The sequence below is a fragment of the Pseudorca crassidens genome, chromosome 11, assembly GCF_039906515.1.
Source record: "Pseudorca crassidens isolate mPseCra1 chromosome 11, mPseCra1.hap1, whole genome shotgun sequence".
Taxonomy (NCBI): Eukaryota; Metazoa; Chordata; class Mammalia; order Artiodactyla; family Delphinidae; genus Pseudorca; species Pseudorca crassidens.
Genome location: NC_090306.1, coordinates 68,998,095 through 69,017,665, shown reverse-complemented (window position 1 = coordinate 69,017,665; position 19,571 = coordinate 68,998,095). Strand labels below are relative to the sequence as shown.

Here is a 19,571-nt window from a genome sequence, read left to right as displayed (position 1 = left end):
AGTAACTAGCAGTGAAGCTGGAAAGTAGGAGGGGCCCAGGTAGAGGACCTTGTAAGACACTGAAGAGTTTTGAGCAGGGCTTTGATGGGACCAGATCTGTGTTTTGTTTCATGTTTTTATAAATGACTTGGAGTTGAGAGATAAAACAACAAGAAAAAAAAAAAAAAACAAGAAAACAATACTCCTAGTGTGAGGTGTTAAAATTTTAGAAATTCTACTCTGATACCCACAGAGACATTACCCTAAGCAGCCACAGACTAAAGGTCGCTAGGATATTCTGACCTAGACAGTTAGGACTGTATTATAATCAGTTGCATCCATTCATTGTCCTACCAGATATTTATTAAGTTCTTATTGTATTCTAGGGATACCTCCTTGAGCATACAATAGTGACTAAACTCTGAACTTTGCCTTCATGAAACTTACACCCTCTGCTATAAATAAAGACTGAGAGTTGTTCCACTTAATGACTATGGCCTGGTTGGTTAGTTTTTAATATATGACTAATTCGTAATAAAGCCATTTTGCTTGATTAAGTCTCAAGTTCACTTCTATAAAAACAATAGCTGTCATCTATTTGGGGGATGATTCTTTAGTTCATTTGCTTTAATGTCCAATTTGGCAAAACAAAGACATGCATCAGTTAGGTCAGTGTCTTCTACTTTTTCAAAAACCCAGACCTCACCTAACCTTTTATAATCTTGCCGAATATTTGGGGATGTTTGTCTTTGTTCACAAAGAGAGCTAAGAGTGAAAGCATAGTAGATCAGCAGGAGCCCCAGGTTCATGAGAAAACACGGCTTTAAGCATATTTCCTAACGATGATGGATCATTTTATAGGACAGCATGTTGCTTTGTAATTATCATCATCATCGTAGCAGTAAACTGAATTTGCTGTAAATCTCTATATAAATAATATATTTGGAGAAACCTTTAGTGCACTTTGATTACAGTGTACTTTATTATCATGTTTTTTGAAAACCAGTCTGACGATATTTTCCAGTTAGAATTTTCCAACTGTTTCGTCTCTAAGCAGATTTCAGAATTAAATGTGCTTATTAGAAGATTTTTCTTAATCTTTTTGGAACAATGTCTTATCAAAAGCTGAAAAACTCTTCTGGTGAAATATCCTATTTTATTAAAAAAATAAGATTATTAACCTTGGGCCAATCTGATTTTGAGTATTTTGTTGATTTTCTAAATTGAAAAATAAAACTTTGGAAAATAGATAATTTTGTGACCCAAAAGTTTACACATTTTTCTCTTAGCTTAATGAGGAATGTTTAAAACAAATACAGTGATAAATAGCATGTACTGGGATATCCACTAAATAGCTCAAACTAAGAGTTGTCGGAATGTAAGCCAATGGATTTTGGTTGTCAATCTTAACATGTTCCATTGGACTACTGCTTTTGAAAATAATGATTAATAAACAGAAAGGTTTTTTAATATTCCAAAAAGAGAAAATGAACTTGACCTTCAGAATGAAACTGAGACTGGGGTTTCTGACATAAGCCTCCGAAGAGACCTCTGAGAGTTACAACACTTCAACACTTATTTTCTTCCTTGAAGTTTTTTTTTTCTTCCTTTGAGGATTTGTGCTTTACTGCCAATTAAGCAGTGGATAGTGATTTGCTGGTAAAGTTTAAGTTTTGAGATTGAGCATATTTTATGTTTTCCTTGTTTCCAGAACTCATCTAGACACCTCAGCTGAGCTGCGGTATTCTGTTGGATCCCTAGTGGACAGCCAGTCTGATTACAGAACAACTAAAGTAATAAGAAGACCAAGGAGAGGCCGCATGGGTGTGAGGAGAGATGAGCCAAAGGTTAAACTTTTTATTTCAAGTCTTTGATGGTTTAAGTAAATGCACTCTTCCACTTTGGATAGTATTTTAATACTGAGAGAATTCATTGTTATTAATTTCAGGTGTGATATATAACATATTTTTAAAACTATAACTAACGTATAACCCCTACTACGTACCAAAAGTTGAACCAAGTATGTCCCAAGTATTTATCCACATAACATTGTAAATTGAGTACTATTTTATACTAATTTCAGATGTGAAAATATTGAAGCTGAGAAATTTTAAGCGTTCAGACTTACACAGCCATTAAAGTGATAGAGTCAAAACTTGAGCCTGTATTCGTGTGATTTCAAATTCCACACTTTTATCTATTATGCCATATTGCCAAACAAATGGGCTTTTAGTTTGCTTGGGCATTTAAGCAATGGCACTCATATTGTTAATTAAAATTACATATTTTAATAATAATTACTGTTTTAATAACACTTTGAGGAAAATGTACACACACTATTGAAAGTGTTTATAGAAAACTGTTCATTATAAGCTGCAGTGCCAGTCTTTCATTCAGTCAATAACTTAAAATCTGTAGGCTGTATATGTTGAGTAAGTATATAGTTGCATTTTATAGAGAAGTAATATATAGTTCCTGTGTGCCCTAAGTATAATTTGTTTTCCTCAACCTCTTTTATGTGTCCAAAATACTATATAACCTACTTGTCCTTATTTATACAAGGCTCTTGACATCCTTTGATTTTTTAGCTGGCAACTACATGTCATGTATAAGTTAGTCCCTTGTAGTAGGCATTCAATATCTAATGAATGGATAAATAAATAAATGAACAAACGAAGAATAAATAAATCCATCTCAGTTTTATGTGGTAAATAAATTAGTGCTACTTGGTACCAAAACAATTTGTAACACAAGTACTTACTCAGGTCCTCAAATCTGAAGTAACTACTCAGGGCAGTATCTTGTGGTCCCCCCAGAAGTCATTTTACATCATCACAAAAATGAAAAACAATTTTTTTTACAGCAGAAAATCTAGGACTGCTCTCTTACTTTCAACCATCTCCTACCTTCAGACCACAGCTTGAAAAGCACTGGTCTGTTGGTTACTCAAGACTTTTGTTCACATGGAGGATTTATTATATTCATTTTAAAAACGTAGTCATGTAAATTATTGTAGTATGCCTTGGGTTTAAAAAAATCAGTGAGGCATTTAAGTGACCAGAGCACTGTAGATGAAATTAAACCTCTGCACAATATTTTTATTAATACTTTCTTAGAATGTTGGAGAGAGAATTCTTGTGTAATTTATTGAGTGGTAATATTCGTACCCTCAGCCTAATTAGTATAAGAGAAGAAAATGCTAAAGTACAAGTGAATAGAGATTGTTATATTTGAAAACAAGTTAAAATGTTGCCAACATAGATGCTTTAAAGTAATTGCTGCCTTGAATTGGGGTTGAACTAAAAATCATGCAGAAGTTTATCATTTTTATTCCTATTAAAATATTGATATTTATGCTGAAAATTAGTACCTACCATTATTTAAGTACCAAGGAACTATTTTATTGAAATGATAAATTAAAATATTAATAATCAGTTCTACCTTTGTCAAGTAAGCTATAAAAGCGTGTATGTTTTTAGTTTTTATTTTCAGAATAATGCTTTGAAAATGAGCAGCATGATAAATACTGTAATTGTTCCTTTACCATCTAGGTGAAATCTCTTGGGGATCATGAATGGAATAGAACTCAACAAATTGGAGTGCTAAGCAGCCACCCTTTTGAAAGTGACACAGAAATGTCTGACATTGATGATGATGATAGAGAAACGATTTTTAGCTCAATGGATCTTCTCTCTCCAAGTGGTCATTCTGATGCCCAGACCCTAGCCATGATGCTTCAGGAACAATTGGATGCTATCAACAAAGAAATCAGGTGAGTTCAATGATTTTTGATGGTCTCAAGTGATTAGAAGACCTTGATTCTAAAAATGTGATCATCAGATCAGAAACATTGGCATCACCAATAAAGCTTATTAGAACTGCAGTATCTCAGACCTCGCTTCACACCTACTGAATAAGAATGTGCATTTTCACAAATTCCCGGAATAAAATTAGGACAGCTTTTGTAAGAAACATATATGAAAAATATACAGATTAATGATGATATTAGAGCAATATAAAAGAATTAGGTAAAGGTGAAATCTTTGATGAGTTTTCCAAATAAACTGAAAATCTGGGTAGCATTGGATTTTTTGTTTGATTAAACTACAATCTATCTCTTACTCAACTAGTTCCTCTAAGTTTTACTCTCCTTTACAATTAATAGAATACCTAGAGTTTAAAACTACAATTTTTTGTATAGCAGAACCATATTGCCTCTCACCAGAAGGTTTTTCTGGAATCATTTACCACCAATCATTTGAAAGTACTAAATTTCTTTTTCTTTTTCTTTTTTGAAGAAGAGGCAGTTTTTCCATTGGAATGTGTTTGAACATTAATAATGTACTGTGTTACTTGATTAAACCTTCCTTTCGGATTCTGATCTTTGGGTGAAGTTAAAATGCACCATGAATTCACTTTCTTATACAGCAGAAATTAACACAACATTGTAAAGCAATTATACTCCAATAAAGATGTTAAAAAAACATGCACCATGAAAATAAACTTCAAAGTAACAGAATTCATATTCTTTGTGTAAGTGAAAAATTAAAATTAAGAGTAAATTTGCCTCAGTATTTGTATTGATTTATTTTTTAGAGAAGTTTAAGATTCACAGCAAAATCAAGGGAAAAGTACAATGGTTTCCCATATACCCCCAGCCTCACACATGCATAGCCTCCCCCATTATCAACATCCTTAACCAGAGTGGTACATTTGTTACAACTGATGAACTTACATTGACACATCATATTATTCAAATACATAGTTTACATTGTGGTTCACTCTTAGTTGTTCGGAAAATGTATAATAATGTGTATCCATCGTTATGATATCATACAGACATAGTATTTTCACTGTCCCCAAAATTCGCTGTGCTCTGCCTATTCATCCCTCTCCCCGACCCAACCCCCGGAAAACACTGATCTTTTTACTGTCTCCATAGTTGCCTTTTCCAGAGTGTCATATATTTGGAATCATACAATATGTAGCCTCTTCAGATTGGTTTATTTCATTTAGTCACATGCATTTATTGTTCCTCCATGTTTTTTCATGGCTTGTTAGCTCATTGCATTTTAGCACTGAATATTGTTCCACTGTATATATGTACCAATTTATTTATCCATTCACCTACTGAAGGATATCTTCGTTGATTCCAAGTTTGGACAGTTATGGATAAAGTTCTAAACATCTGTGTGCAGGGTTTTGTGTGGACATAAGCTTTGAAATCCTTTGGGTAAACATGAAGGAACACAGTTACTGGCTTATACGGTAAAAGTATGTTACGTTTCGTAAGAAACTGCCAAACTTTTCCAAAGTAAATACGTAAAAAGAAAACTTTGCAGTGATCATAACCTTGAAGTTAACGGTTATATCATAGGAAATCACAATAAGCCATTTGTAGTTAAGAGGAAAATATCTCAGGAGAGGTGGTTTCTAACTCCATTTTTCAAACAAACTATACTGGTACCCAGTTTTATTATATCAATATGCAAAATGTGTGTAGATTCAACTTAAATAGGATCTTGAAGCAACCCAGCTAAAGTTCTTTATTCTTTGTGTCTTTGTAATAAATAACGTATGTATATTCTTGAAGCTTCTCCCTATTTAAAGAAAGAGTAATAGTGTTTTGTCTTCTCAAAAGCATTTATAGCAACAGTATTTTTTTAAAAAATTTTCACTATCTGTCTCTCATATCTACATTATTAAATTGCTTGGTGCTTATGTAAAGGCAACTTGGCTGAGTCAGGGTTTTATTTGGCCAAATTATAATTATGAATGACCATTTATTGAGAATTCTATCAGTTATACTTTTTCATTGGATAGGAGGTAAGACTCAATGACTTTGTTGAGATTTGGGTTTCTAAAAGTCTCATATATTCGTTCCTGAGTACAAATGTAAGATTAGGATTAGTGGCAGAAATTAACTAGGCACTCAAGGTTTTAAAAGAGTTTTAACAGGTGGTAGTATAGAAATGGGGTCAAAATGAAAGTTGGGAGGAATTATGTATCATTTGAAAAGAAAGATTTTCTAATTTTCAGCCAGGAAATCTCTGGAATTTATTGAAAGTTATATTGCCTAGGGAAAAAAGAAAATATTAGATTTGATATAAAATGTTCACGAAGTATTTATTTATTTAGTGAATTCCGATTAACATTATAACAGCATAAAATGTATCAAAAATAAACTGTATCTTTCAGACTAATTCAGGAAGAGAAAGAATCTACAGAGTTACGTGCTGAAGAAATTGAGAATAGAGTGGCTAGTGTGAGTCTGGAAGGCCTGAATTTAGCAAGGGTCCACGCAGGTACCTCCATCACTGCCTCGGTTACAGCTTCTTCGCTGGCCAGTTCATCTCCCCCCAGTGGACACTCAACACCAAAGCTCACCCCTCGAAGTCCTGCCAGGGAAATGGATCGGATGGGAGTCATGACACTGGTATGATGTGTCCAGAGAACCTTTGCTTCCATTAGAATTACTGATGCATTAGCTGAAATCTATTCTAGTCTAAAGACTTTCTGTGTGTTTTATTTTTTTTCTCAACAAACCTATGTGGTAGATACAAATATTAATCCCACTATGAAGTGAGGAAACCACGCCTACACAGGTGTAACTTTCCCAAGGTCACATAATAAGTAAATGGAAGAGCAGTAATCTAAATATCACATCAGAAATCTGAATGACTTAAACCATTAAATTCATTTTTACTGATGATACCTTGATGATTGAGACTGGGTGGGTTTTTTGTTTTGTTTTGTTTTGTTTTTGCGGTACACGGGCCTCTCACTGTTGTGGCCTCTCCTGTTGCGGAGCACAGGCTCCGGACGTGCAGGCTCAGCGGCCATGGCTCACGGGCCCAGCCGCTCCGCGGCATGTGGGATCCTCCCGGACCGGGGCACGAACCCGTGTCCCCTGAATCGGCAGGCGGACTCTCAACCACTGTGCCACCAGGGAAGACCTGGGTGGGTTATTTTTAACACAATAAGTTTCAAAAATTATTTATTATAATCACTTCAAAACACCAACATAGAATGTTATAATTTTATAATATACATAATATAATTTTAAAAGAAGAGCCATCAACAATAGCAGCAATTTCCCAATTGAGTTTTATAATTCATGTCAACATTTTCACCCTTCTTTATTCTTTAATTCTTTATTTCATGTATCTTCTTTTGGGATTAAAAGTTGGAAACCTAAATTAGGAAGTACCCTTCACATAAGAGAGAAAAAAATCAAAGTACTCCTTGCTAAAAATAATGTTAGGTGGAATGACTACTGAATGTCATGATGTTTAGTCACTTGATTCTCGTGATAACATTTGAAAATGTTATTATCTTGAGCGAAAGTAACTGAAATGTTGAGAGTATGGGTAAATTGTCCTTGTTCAACACAGCTTGTAAAGAGGGGCTGGATTTTTTTTCAGATTTGCTAACTCAAAAGCATATACTCTTCTTTTTTTTTTTTTTTTTCTGTGATTACCTGGGAATATGTTGAAATGACAACAATAATGAAGATTTAAATATTCTGAACTCTTTATGGAGGTAAAATTCTATGTTTTGTATAATGAATATTAAAACTGTGTTATTAAAACAATAAAATTCCAATTAAAAATAAAAGTTTGGGGCTTCCCTGGTGGCGCAGTGGTTGAGAGTCCGCCTGCCAATGCAGCGGACACGGGTTCATGCCCTGGTCCGGGAAGATCCCACATGCCGCGGAGCAGCTAAGCCCGTGAGCCATGGCCACTGAGCTTGTGTGTCCAGAGCCTGTGCTCCGCAACGGGAGAGGCCACAACAGTGAGAGGCCCGCGTACCGCAAAAAAAAAAAAACTTAAAATAAAAAAATAAAATAAATAAATAAAGTTTGGGGATAGAGATTAAGTAAAATGCAAATAGGTCAAATAATAGTTTGTATACTGCAAAAATCTAGCACAAATGTAACAAATGGAGGAGAAATTAATAATATGACAGAAGAATATTAAGTGTATATAGTGTTTCTGGTCAGAAGGCTGTGAAACTTCTATAAAAAGTGTCACAATGCCTGCATCTCTCTGTGTATATGGGTGTGTATAATATCTGAACAAAGAAGTTTAACTCAATTTCTAAGTGGTATCTTTAAATAACTATGTTGCAATAATGTGTATTGTGGCAAAAAAAAAAACCTGTAAAGATTATTTTCATTAGAATTAATTTATATAAATGCACACATATGTGCATATGTATGTGTGTATGTATATATATGATACTCTCACCCCAAGGGGAAAACTACCTTATAAGTAAATAAGTTTTAAAATTTTATCTTCATAAAATTTCTATTATGTCTGTCAGTTTAGATATCTTTTTCTTTAACCTTGTGACTGAGAATTGATACAGAAAACTGTTTATATGGTGAGGCAATATTTCCCATATCCAAACTCTTTACAAATATGGAACTTGCAAGTAAATCTGTATAAACGAGAAATGATGAAAAAAAAATTTTTGAAAGGAAATACTTACCTCCTTAGGCCATTGAGTTTACTATTCTTTGCTTATTTCCGGACTTGATATTAAAGATATTTTAAAGTAGATAGCACAGACAATGGCAAGTCCAAACAAAGGCCAGCTAATCAGAGCTGATCCCAGCTAGATACAGCACAAACTTTTAGCCAAGGTACTAAGATAAACTAACCCAATATACTGATCTACATTATGATCTGCTTATTTTAGAAATCTAGGAACCGTCCATCTGATTTTATTAACTAAAAATGATATTGTCTCTGGCTTAGTTTATCCATATGTAATTGATGACCTATTTATTATCAAAGCTACGGTAAGAATATTGGCCCACAGAGCATAATTTAGTTGGCATTCAAATTAAGAAAACTTTGGTTATTTCTGTATTGCTATTATTTCCTTACATTTTTGCAACCTAGTATTTTGCCCTTTTAAATATTTTCATTATATATTAGCATTATAACCCTTGACAGTGTTATTATTTTTATAATAATAAAATAATATATTCATAGCCATTTAGACATAAAGTTTATGTATGTATGAATAGGTTGCCACTGCTTTCATGCATTTTCTTGAGCAGTTAGTTATAAATAAATCAGTGGTAAATCAGCATTATTATACTATAATTAGAGTACTTAAAAAATATTTAGAGGGACTTCCCTGGTGGTGCAGTGGTTAAGACTCCACGCTCCCAATGCAGGGGGCCCCGGGTTCGATCCCTGCTCAGGGAACTAGATCCCACATGCATGCCGCAGCTAAGAGTTCACATGCCACAACTAGGGAGCCCGCCTCCCACAACTAAGGAGACTGCCTGCCACAACTAAGAGACACGGTGCAACCAAATAAATAAATAAATAAATAAGAGACACCTAGTTCAAAAAAAAACCAGATATTTAGAGCATTTCCTGAGGGTAAAAAAAAATATTTTAAATGTTTAATATCTGACTCAGAAAAACAAAAAATAAAACCCAGAAAGTCTTTATCACCTAACAAAACTTTGTCGTCATTTCATTATTGTTATAGTGAAAGACGGGAAGGTTTTCTTTTACCTGTAGAAAATATTGGAGAAAAAATAATTTTGTTGCATATAATTCATGTTTGAATATTCAGAGCAAAATTTGAAATTTTAGGGACAGAGATTGAAAAGACATTGTATTCATTCATATTGTATATGTTTATATGTTTTGCAAACATTATTATTTGTCCTGATAATAAAGCCTATTTGTATTTACTTTTACCTCACCACAAATCCATAGGCATAAATAACATGTTAGCGATATCTAATTTGAATATTGAATGAGGTAAATCAACCCATTTTTCAATAGCAACAAAAATGTAAAGTATAATGGAATAGTTTAGTAAAATGTTTTACTTACATAAGAAAATTTAACAAATATTAAGTGAATAAGTTTTATCTAGGATCATAAATAAATAACTATTTTTTAAAAATTCTCTAAAAGAGCACTGACAAGAAAACAGCAGCCCCAGAAATATGATATACTGAGGCCAGAGCTTTTGGTATTTGGAGATGGAGAGTTTGTTAGGATGCCAGGAAGTTTGAGATCACGTAGGAACAGCATATCCGCCCTGAGAAGGTCCAAAGCCCTGTGTAGATGAGACAAAAGGGAGTGTTTATAAACTACATATATGTGCATTGGATCTTCATTTACACATAGTCTTCTTCACTCCCATCTATATTTTCTCGGGAGGATATAGTCTCATATTTACTTCTGGCTAGCTCACTCCATATGTGCTTCATATTCCCTAAGGTCCATGTCTCATGTCTCATGTTTTACGTATATACACATGATCCCATCATGAAGACCTGTCCCCTGCAACATGCCACATAGGAAGTTTCCTCTCTAAAATAGTTCCCTGGAGGAATGCTTTTATAATGGTTAAAAGACATTTATTTTGAAAAGAATGGAATGAAAACAAAAAAAAGGTAGTTAAATTATAGATACTATTTAACTTGTGACATGGTCAAATGGTAATCATTAATTGGTTCTGTTTTATGTCGCTTTTATTACTGCCAATCACAGCCAAGTGATCTGAGGAAACATCGGAGAAAGGTACTGTACATTTCTTTGATCTGATTACTAACTGAACATTGTTTTTTCTGAGATTTAAAATTATATTTCTTCTAACTGAAGCATTTTATAAAAAATATTAAAAGTATTTAAGTGTTTTTGAATTGTTTAAATATGATCATAAGAGCAAATGTCTCAAAATAAAATTGTTTATGCTTTCTAGGGTAATGATTAGACTGTGGGGACTAAAATATCCCAATTTCCCACAGAATTTTTAGATCTCTCTTGGTAGAATTAGATAGTTTACTGTCGATATGTAGAACAACAATGATGCTTGTTTTAAAATATAGGTTTTACCATTATTCAGATATATAAGACCAACAAATCAAGAAACAATTGCCAATAAGTGATAGCTTCTTGCTTCTACTTCCCAAGAGCAAGGGACCTGCTTCACTATGCCGGGTCAATGGGAAGCACCAGGTCAGCAGTCAGAAAGTGAGAGGAAAGCATGGGAAGGAATGTTTATTGTGGTTTTTGTAGGAATGGAAAGGCAGGGTAAGCAGGTTTAAGATTGGCTAGTTTGAACAATTTCAGTGGGCTGTAGGGTCTAGGGGCTCTCTCTAGTTGTCAGATACCTGGCCAGGGATGATTAAGACAGAGGAATAGTGCCTCCTGGAATGTAAGAGCCAGATAGAGAAGAGGATCTGAGGTACTGATGAAGATGATTTGTTTGCATATGGAAGACACACTCCAGGAACATGGTTACCTATCTCTAGGAATTAGCTAGCCCTGGGATGGGCATTCTCAGCATGGTCTCAGATACTAGAGCATCACAAATACAGAAAATATAAAAATAGAATTAATATACTACTTTACTGCTTGGAATGAAGTCAAGAGAATAAATATTGGGTATAGGAAACAAAATGCACTACAGTTCTGATTCACAAAATGACAACTTGTTAGATGACTGAGAACGGCAGAGCTCAGACTCACAGGATATCAGATGGGACAAATTTCAAAGGTTCAACCTACTATCCAGTACATCAGTCTATTTTCAGCATCTTCAAGATGTGGTGGTCAGCCTATGCCCAAATAATTCTGGAACCAGGGAACTTTTTTTCAATTAAGGGAATCCATACTATGCTTACATGGCCTTAGATTGATTGAATTTCTTTTTATTTTCCATTTTCTATCTTCTTTTAGCATCTTCTCCTGGACACTACCAGTTAGTTCTCAGCTGTCAAATTTACCATGCATAATGTTATTACTATTTTTCTTTGACCTCTTCCACCACTTAAAAGGATTATACTGGGAATAAAGGAAGAAATCTGAGCAGATGATGTAAAAGAATTTCAGTGTGTATAAGGAAAAAAAGATCATAAAGGAAGGTCCCATGCAGAAATATAGCCTCAGGGAATTCAGGGAGTAAAGAGATGATTGGTAAGAAAGGTAGGTCATAAGAAAGAAAACCACAAGTTAAAATTTGTTTTTTATATATATATATATATATATATATATATATATATATATATATATCAGGGTAAGGAGTTATATGCATGATTTAATTTGTACATCAAAAGGACAAATTAAACTAAGTATTATCAGTTCTATTTTATTGATGAGGAAATTTAGTCTTAGAGTAGAGAAGTAATTAGCACATGTCGTTCAACAAATAAGAGAAACCAAGATTCAAATCCATCTCTGATTATGAAGCTTTTCTCCTCCACTTTGTTTATATAGTGTGAGCTCTAAGTGTTATTCAGAGAAATGGTTTGTGTATGATGTTTTTAAGAGCTGATATTTTGGTAAAGTTGGCCTAGTTTGGCCCGCCATGTGGAGAGAGGAGGGCATTTTATGAGTGTGTTTCAGGAAAACATCTGAAACAGAAGTAATCAGGCTTCACAGAAACAATTGTGGAAAACAATCATGGTTAGATAATGGAATTGTGAAAACTTAAGTACGTATTAGGAAGAGTTTAGAAATATGCTTTATGAGTTTAGATGAGATGTGAGTTTAGAAAGGGTTTTCCATAGTGTTGACATCATGCTGAAAGCAGTTCCTGAAAACAGTTCTTCTGGTGGCACTGTGCTCGTTGAAATGGAGAGAGGAGATCTTATTAAGATGACTGCCTAAGCTGTTAAAAGTAACCTAGGCTTAAATGACAAGAGCCCAGACAAAAAATTTCATTACGTTTCTCCAACACATAACGTCTTTATCATATATAACACACTTATGCATAATAGCTTAATGTAGAAAATAGCAAGACATGGTATAGACAAAAGATGAGAACACAGCTTAAACATTTTGTTATAGCCATATTGAGAAATTTCTTTGTCAGAACTTCTAGAACCATATATCTTTTAGCTATGCTTTCTACAATCCTTCTCTCTCTCTCTCTCTGTCTGTCTCTCTGTCTCTCTCTCTCTCTCTGTCTGTCTGTCTCTCTCTCTCTATATATATATATGTTTTAATGCACAATGGTGCTATGACAAAATGCAGCATTGTTTTTAAAAATATCTTTATTGTACAATTAAGTTGATTTTTGAAAACTCTTACAGTTCTATATATCTATCTCTGACAAAATTTATGGTATCCTGAATTGTTCTGGACTCTGAACTAAATTCTTTAAAGAAATCCCTTCCATCCCATCTGCTTATGGTGCTCTGTATGCCTTTGTCAATTTTCCCATGAGAGGTAATGAAATGAAAAAATTTGCAGAAATTCTGTTCTTACCTTTTATTATTCTCACTTTAAAAAGAAAGCTTTTTTCTTATAAACTGCAGCTCTTTTTTTAAACATCTGGGAACACATTTAAATAGCCCAATTTAAAACACTTTATCTGATACAGTTATATTTTGCAGAATTACTCAAATAGCCTTGCTTTATTGATTCTCCGTTTTCATCAGTTTCAGTTGAAATTTAGAAAAAGTTCATCTGATGTATCATTTTTGCTTCTAGATTGCAGTGGTAGAAGAAGATGGTCGGGAGGATAAAGCAACAATTAAATGTGAAACTTCTCCTCCCCCTACCCCTAGAGCCGTCAGGATGACTCACACCCTCCCTTCTTCCTACCACAATGATGCCCGAAGGTATGACTCTCCCAGCACACTGCACATTATATGTTCTCTTTCCAAAAATATTCCTCCTTCTTTCAGTATCAAACAGACTACTTAAAAATTTATATAAAATTTTTGATTTAAGCTATAATTCTGCTCCCTGTCCACAATGTCACTTGTGAAAAACACAAATTTTCATTCTGAGATCAAATTTTCAGTTTTAAATTTAACTGTATATTTATGGTCTTATTACTAGCCAATATTTATGAGAATAGATTTTCTACTTTTAGTGGATATTTCCTATTAAAACAGAGTCAGACTACAGGAAGGACTTATTAGAATAGTTACAGAAAACTAAAGGATTCTAATACAAGACTATAAATCTGGCTTCTAGTATAAGGATAATTAAGGTCTGAAAAGTCCATGCTTGTACCCCAATTACTTTTAACAGACAGGTATGTAAATCACCCTATTGGTGCTGCAAGTGCCAGCTATAACAGCTCCTCCTTAGAGAAGAGAAAAAAAAACACATTTGCCGAAATATTAAAAGAAAAGTTTACATGGGGAAATACCCCATTTGTCATAGCAACTCTTCATACTGTCCTTTCCATCTGCCTAAAAAACTGAAGCAGATCTCTATTAATGCCATAAATAAGTCTAAGCATGCAATTTACATCTTAAATGTATGTTCTTTCACTGTCATCAATTACAGCATCTCTGAACACTTAACTGATATAACCGAATGTAGTGACTTAACGATTAATACTTTAAGAATCTGTCTTCTAAATAGTATGTGTTTTACAATAAACGGTTTTGAAAACAGAGCTTTCTGTGCCAGCCGACTTTTTTTTTCCGTTTTGTTTATTTTTAATTTCTAATGTGAAAAAAGTTATTCCAGATTCAAAATTTATACTTACTTTACTCTCAAAAAAAAAGAGTGAAATATATTGTAACATATGAAAAGCAGTAGCTTTTGGAGTTTAGAGAATATGAACCCAGATTAATTTGGATGAATAAAGTTAAATAACTCATCACAATATTGTCAAATTAACAGCTGTAAAGAAGGATAACAGTATCATTGAACCTATCCTATTAATACAGTGTCAAATACATTGACCAGGAATGGAACCTAGATCAGCTTGCTTGGAAATAATTTCAGTTTATCATGTACCTAAAAGAATACCTGAGAACTGTAAGAAAAAATATACAGTGATCACTCGGGTATATGATTTGTTACTTCAAAATCTCACAGGTGATTTAAAATTCAATGAATTAGTCTCCAAAACTGAGAGAGAGAAAGATAGCTAGAGGAAAATCCAGTAAAACCATGGGCTAGAATAGAGCATAAACTTTATTATATTTAAATTTCTTGTCATAGGTCATTATGTTTAAGATCTAAAAATCAAACTCTGCAAGAAGGAAATAGGTAAAGAGTCAAGGGCAATTTATAGAATTTATAAGTTAATAAACCAACCTATGTTCATTGATTAGTTTGATATTGTATGAAAAATAAGGAAAATATATTTGAGAGAAAAAGAAATTTTTCTAGAGAAAACCTGGAGGCTCAGGGCCCTAAGCCTGAGGAAATCACACTTTAATATGCTTAAGAAAAAACATGGGAAAAAAGGAGAAAATAACATTCAGTGTACTTGTTCCTCCTTTCGTACTTTTATCAAGGAATTTAATTTGTGTACCTTGTGGATGCTACACCAAAGCAAGCAGTTTGTCCTCTTTCGTGTTTTACAGTAGTTTAACTGCCTCCCTCGAGGCTGAAAGCCTTGGGCTTGGCAGTGCCAACAGCAGCCAAGACTCTCTTCACAAAGCCCCCAAGAAGAAAGGAATCAAGTCTTCAATAGGTCGTTTGTTTGGTAAAAAAGAAAAAGCTCGACTTGGGCAGCTCCGTAAGTACGCATGTTTGACTTTCCACTGCCACTCATTTTCCTCACTTCTTAGCATCCATCTGTCTTTCGTTCCATTTCTCATATTTTTATTCTTTTCCTGCCTGACAAACTTTCTGTTTTAATCAGCTGTATTTAATCCAATACAGCTGAATCAAGCTTGACAAAAGTTTCAAAGGAAGAATATTGTAAAACTTTCAGTCCTTTTGATTTCTCTGTTAATAACAATACCTAGAATTTATGTAATGTTAACACTGTGATAGACACAAGGACCCTCTGAGGCAAGTGATATTACTGTCATCCTTATTTATTGATGAGTAAACAACGTATTAGTAATTTGCAGAACTGAGATAGTTGTCCTAGGGCCATGTTTCAAAACCAGCTTAAAACCATTGAGTATACTGCATAGATGTGTATAAGAGCTTAGCTGTGAGAATTTAAAAGCTTTTCTGTTGAAAAAATTAAGAAGCCTACAAAAAATCCAAAAGAATTCTTTTTAGGTCAGAATACATTATAAAGGGCATAAAATGTAAAAAAAGACAAGGTTTCTTTGTTTTAAACTGTCACAACTTTCCACTAACAAACTCAACAACATGTAGGTGGAGAGACAGAGGGAAGAATCTGGCAATAAAGATTGTGTTAGAATTAATTATTGTTGGTGACTAATTGAATAAAATAGATCAGTACATTTGAAATGACCTTAGGTAAATATATAAATACATAGATACCTTGTTAATAGATGGATGGATAGATAGATAGATGGATAGATGGAGAGTCTGAAACAAAAAGAATATGTGAGATGTATTTTCTAAAATGATGATATATACACTTGATCTTTTTTTTCTTTGGTGTCTTTCTACATATTTACTTTTTTTCTGAAATCTCTTTTCATCATCTTGGTTATTTATGATTGCCTCTTCTTTTTCCCTGCTCTTCTCCTTCTATTTAATTTAGAACTAGAGTTAAGTTACAGGGAAAAGGATTTAACTCCTACCTCTAATAGTAAGTGATGAACAGAATGATACAAAGTTCTTAGCACTCCCTTTGGATTCTGAAATAAAGGAATTATTATTCACAAGTAATGTCCCAACCCCTAGACTTAGTTTCCTGCCCTGGCACCGCAAGAATTTCTGAGAATAATATTCATTTTTGCAGATTTACAACCGTGATATTATTCAAAAATATCTTTCCCCACTTCCACAGCATGAAACCCACACAAAACATCAGAAACCATAGGAAACCGATGTTTATAACACAAGAGCAGCCAGTTGTGTGATTGAGCGTTACCATCAGGAGAATTAAAGCCTCTTTGGGTTTCTCTTTCTCAGGATAGGAACCCCTTAGGATATAAAAAAAGAAAAGTATTATTGCATAAGGAAAGAAAAGAAAAGGTGATTACTTGGGGGATACAAAATGTACATGCCAAGACATTGTTATAAAATTTGTTTTATTTTATTTGACAACTATTCATAGTCAAAATCAAGGTATCCAGGATATAATTTAAAGTCTAGAAAAATATAGAACCTTCTAGAAACTTAGCCTTTTTACCCATTTTCAATGACTGTGTGTCTCTATGTCAGAACAGATGAGAAGGGAATCAGTTACAATTAGGTTCTTATCAACTCCATCCAAGTCAGAAAATAGCAATAGCTATTCAAGATCACATTATAGTCCTGAGAAGATTTCTGAGCTCTGAGCAACTTTATTTTACTCCATAGAACAACCGAGTATAAACAAAGCCAGTGTCAGCAGCATAGTAAGGACTACAATGCTGATGAGGAAGACAAAGACAAAAATCTATACCTCTGGAGCTATACAGAAGCTACACTGAGGGTGAATCAAAGCTCCTGGAGAAACCAAAAATAAAGGTCTTTATTGAAAATAATACTTGAGAAAATAAGAAGAAAACACAGACACAAGTAGGTTTCAGGAATTCATATTTTTTTCCAGAAGAAATAGTACATGGTACCACTAGTGCTTTGGTTGAGGGATATGGACTCATGTTTACTTGTGTCCTGAAAGATGTACATCCAGGTTGTGAGGAGAGGACCATGAAAACTTACCAAACCCAGGGGCTACCACTTAATGCTGCTGATTCACACATCAGAAGAAATTAGGGAAACATCTCTACTGATCATGATTTTAATATCGTGATCTAGAAAATTCTGACATGGGAGCACTGTCAATGTTCTTTCCTCTACCAATGAAAATAGAAATACAAGATAGGAAATGATGGCATGGAAAGTAACATGGTAGAATGATGATGGTGTCAAAGAACCAAATTTGAAATTTTGGACCATGTCCCAATATTTAGAACTCTTAAAGAGTTTAGCTCATAAATGCAAAGAAACATAAGTTAACCTGAGAGTAGCTGTGCTAGATGCCTTTAAATGAAATGAGGTGTGGAAGAGGAAAACTTTCTAAATAGAACTATGAAAATGTTCACTCAATTCCATCAGGAATGACAAACAGAAAGGGAGGAATTCTTAGTAATTCACAGAGAAGAATAATTATAAAGGGGACATTATTTTCCTTATATAACAATCTGAAAAGCTAGGGTAATAAAGTGAACTTCAGTTATGATGAGTCAGTCAATGTGACTGCATTGATAACCACTAACCATGTAGAATCAAATTCAATATACATATAATCTATTTTTACAAATGTGTTATAGCAGAGGCAATATAAATGTGGAAACTCCAAAAGTCAAAGGAAGCAACACATTGAAAAGCATTTGAATAAAGCTAAAAATACTTTAAAGATAAAGTATTTAAAAAGATAAAACATATATATGAACCATGCCTCCTTGAAAGTCACAGTTGAATTTGGGGAGAGTGTCCTGGCAGAGGAAATATTCCTTCTAGCAGACTTGGGGATCTGGTTTTAGTTTCTCTTTCTCTCTTCTTTCTTCTTTCATTTTCTTTATATATTACAAGCACCAATATGAAAAGATGCAAAAACAGGTTCAACAATCTCATTGAGCATTGAGGGACACGGAGACAGCACGGCCAGTAAATACCTCTGCTTACTTCCTAGAGCATACAATAGATACAGGATGCAATAACACCCTTTAAAGACTTAGCAGCTGAATAACCACAACTTTTCCCCCCTGAGTAATGCATCCAGATGCAATGCATCTCTGATATTTCCATTAACCTTTTTTTTTTTTTTTTTTGCGGTACACGGGCCTCTCACTGTTGTGGTCTCTCCCGTTGCGGAGCACAGGCTCCGGACGCGCAGGCTCAGCGGCCATGGCTCACGGGCCCAGCCGCTCCGCGGCATGTGGGATCTTCCCGGACTGGGGCACGAACCCATGTCCCCTGCATTGGCAGGCGGACTCTCAACCACTGCGCCACCAGGGAAGCCCTCCATTAATCTTTAAACATGCTCATGTCTAATCTATATTTTAAAAGTCATCATTAATCCTGCCATCTTCCCAAAATATTGACTTATCTTTTCCCTGCCCTTATAATCCAAGCTTAAGTGAGTTGTCCACAACTGCTATTTTTACTTCCTCATCTGTCAATCACTTTACAACTTTCCATATCCTGACTTCCATACATAAAATTCTAGAAACAAGTTCAGTTTTAACCAATATGGAAGGAAAGGCTAGATAGTATCAAAGCAATTTGAGGATGGTAACAAACTCACAGCTATATTTATGATAATGTAAACTTAAGTAGTAGATCTGAAATAGGTGACCTCTTCCTAAAAACAGATTCTAAAAAATTTTGGTACAAAAGCTGTTATCTAACAAATAATAGATATAAGTGAATGGCATAGACATGTAAGAACAATGTCAAAAAAGCCACCAACCAAAATAAACTGATTATTGGAAAAACTGCCCAGACCAAAAGGGGAATTATAAAATTCTTATTTTTATTATTTTTGTTTAGTAATTTTAAAGTTTAAAGAAAATGAATAAACTGAAGGTGTACCTTATGTGAACAAGATATACAAATAAGTGGACCTATTCCAAAACTCACATTTTTGCCTCTATCTGCTTACTTGAAAAGCAAAACTTCATCCAGAAAAGAGGCACTAACAACAGGACACCGAAGCCCAAGAGAGTTGATATCTTGAGGGGTGGGACAGGGGGAATGCTGATAATCCAAAGT

General features: G+C 34.2%; 1 protein-coding gene across 19 annotated transcripts in view; it reads left to right on the top strand.

Annotated features, from left to right (window-relative positions):
• The window catches only part of PPFIA2 (PTPRF interacting protein alpha 2), a 476,082-nt gene that overhangs the window by 385,332 nt on the left and 71,179 nt on the right, over positions 1-19,571 (top strand). For all 19 annotated transcript variants that reach the window (XM_067697456.1, XM_067697448.1, XM_067697445.1 and 16 more), the window contains 6 exons: positions 1,691-1,826; positions 3,531-3,751; positions 6,178-6,415; positions 10,512-10,541; positions 13,458-13,588; positions 15,302-15,456. In XM_067697456.1, the coding sequence (XP_067553557.1) occupies positions 1,691-1,826; positions 3,531-3,751; positions 6,178-6,415; positions 10,512-10,541; positions 13,458-13,588; positions 15,302-15,456 (911 nt within the window). The remainder of the gene's footprint in view (positions 1-1,690; positions 1,827-3,530; positions 3,752-6,177; positions 6,416-10,511; positions 10,542-13,457; positions 13,589-15,301; positions 15,457-19,571) is intronic.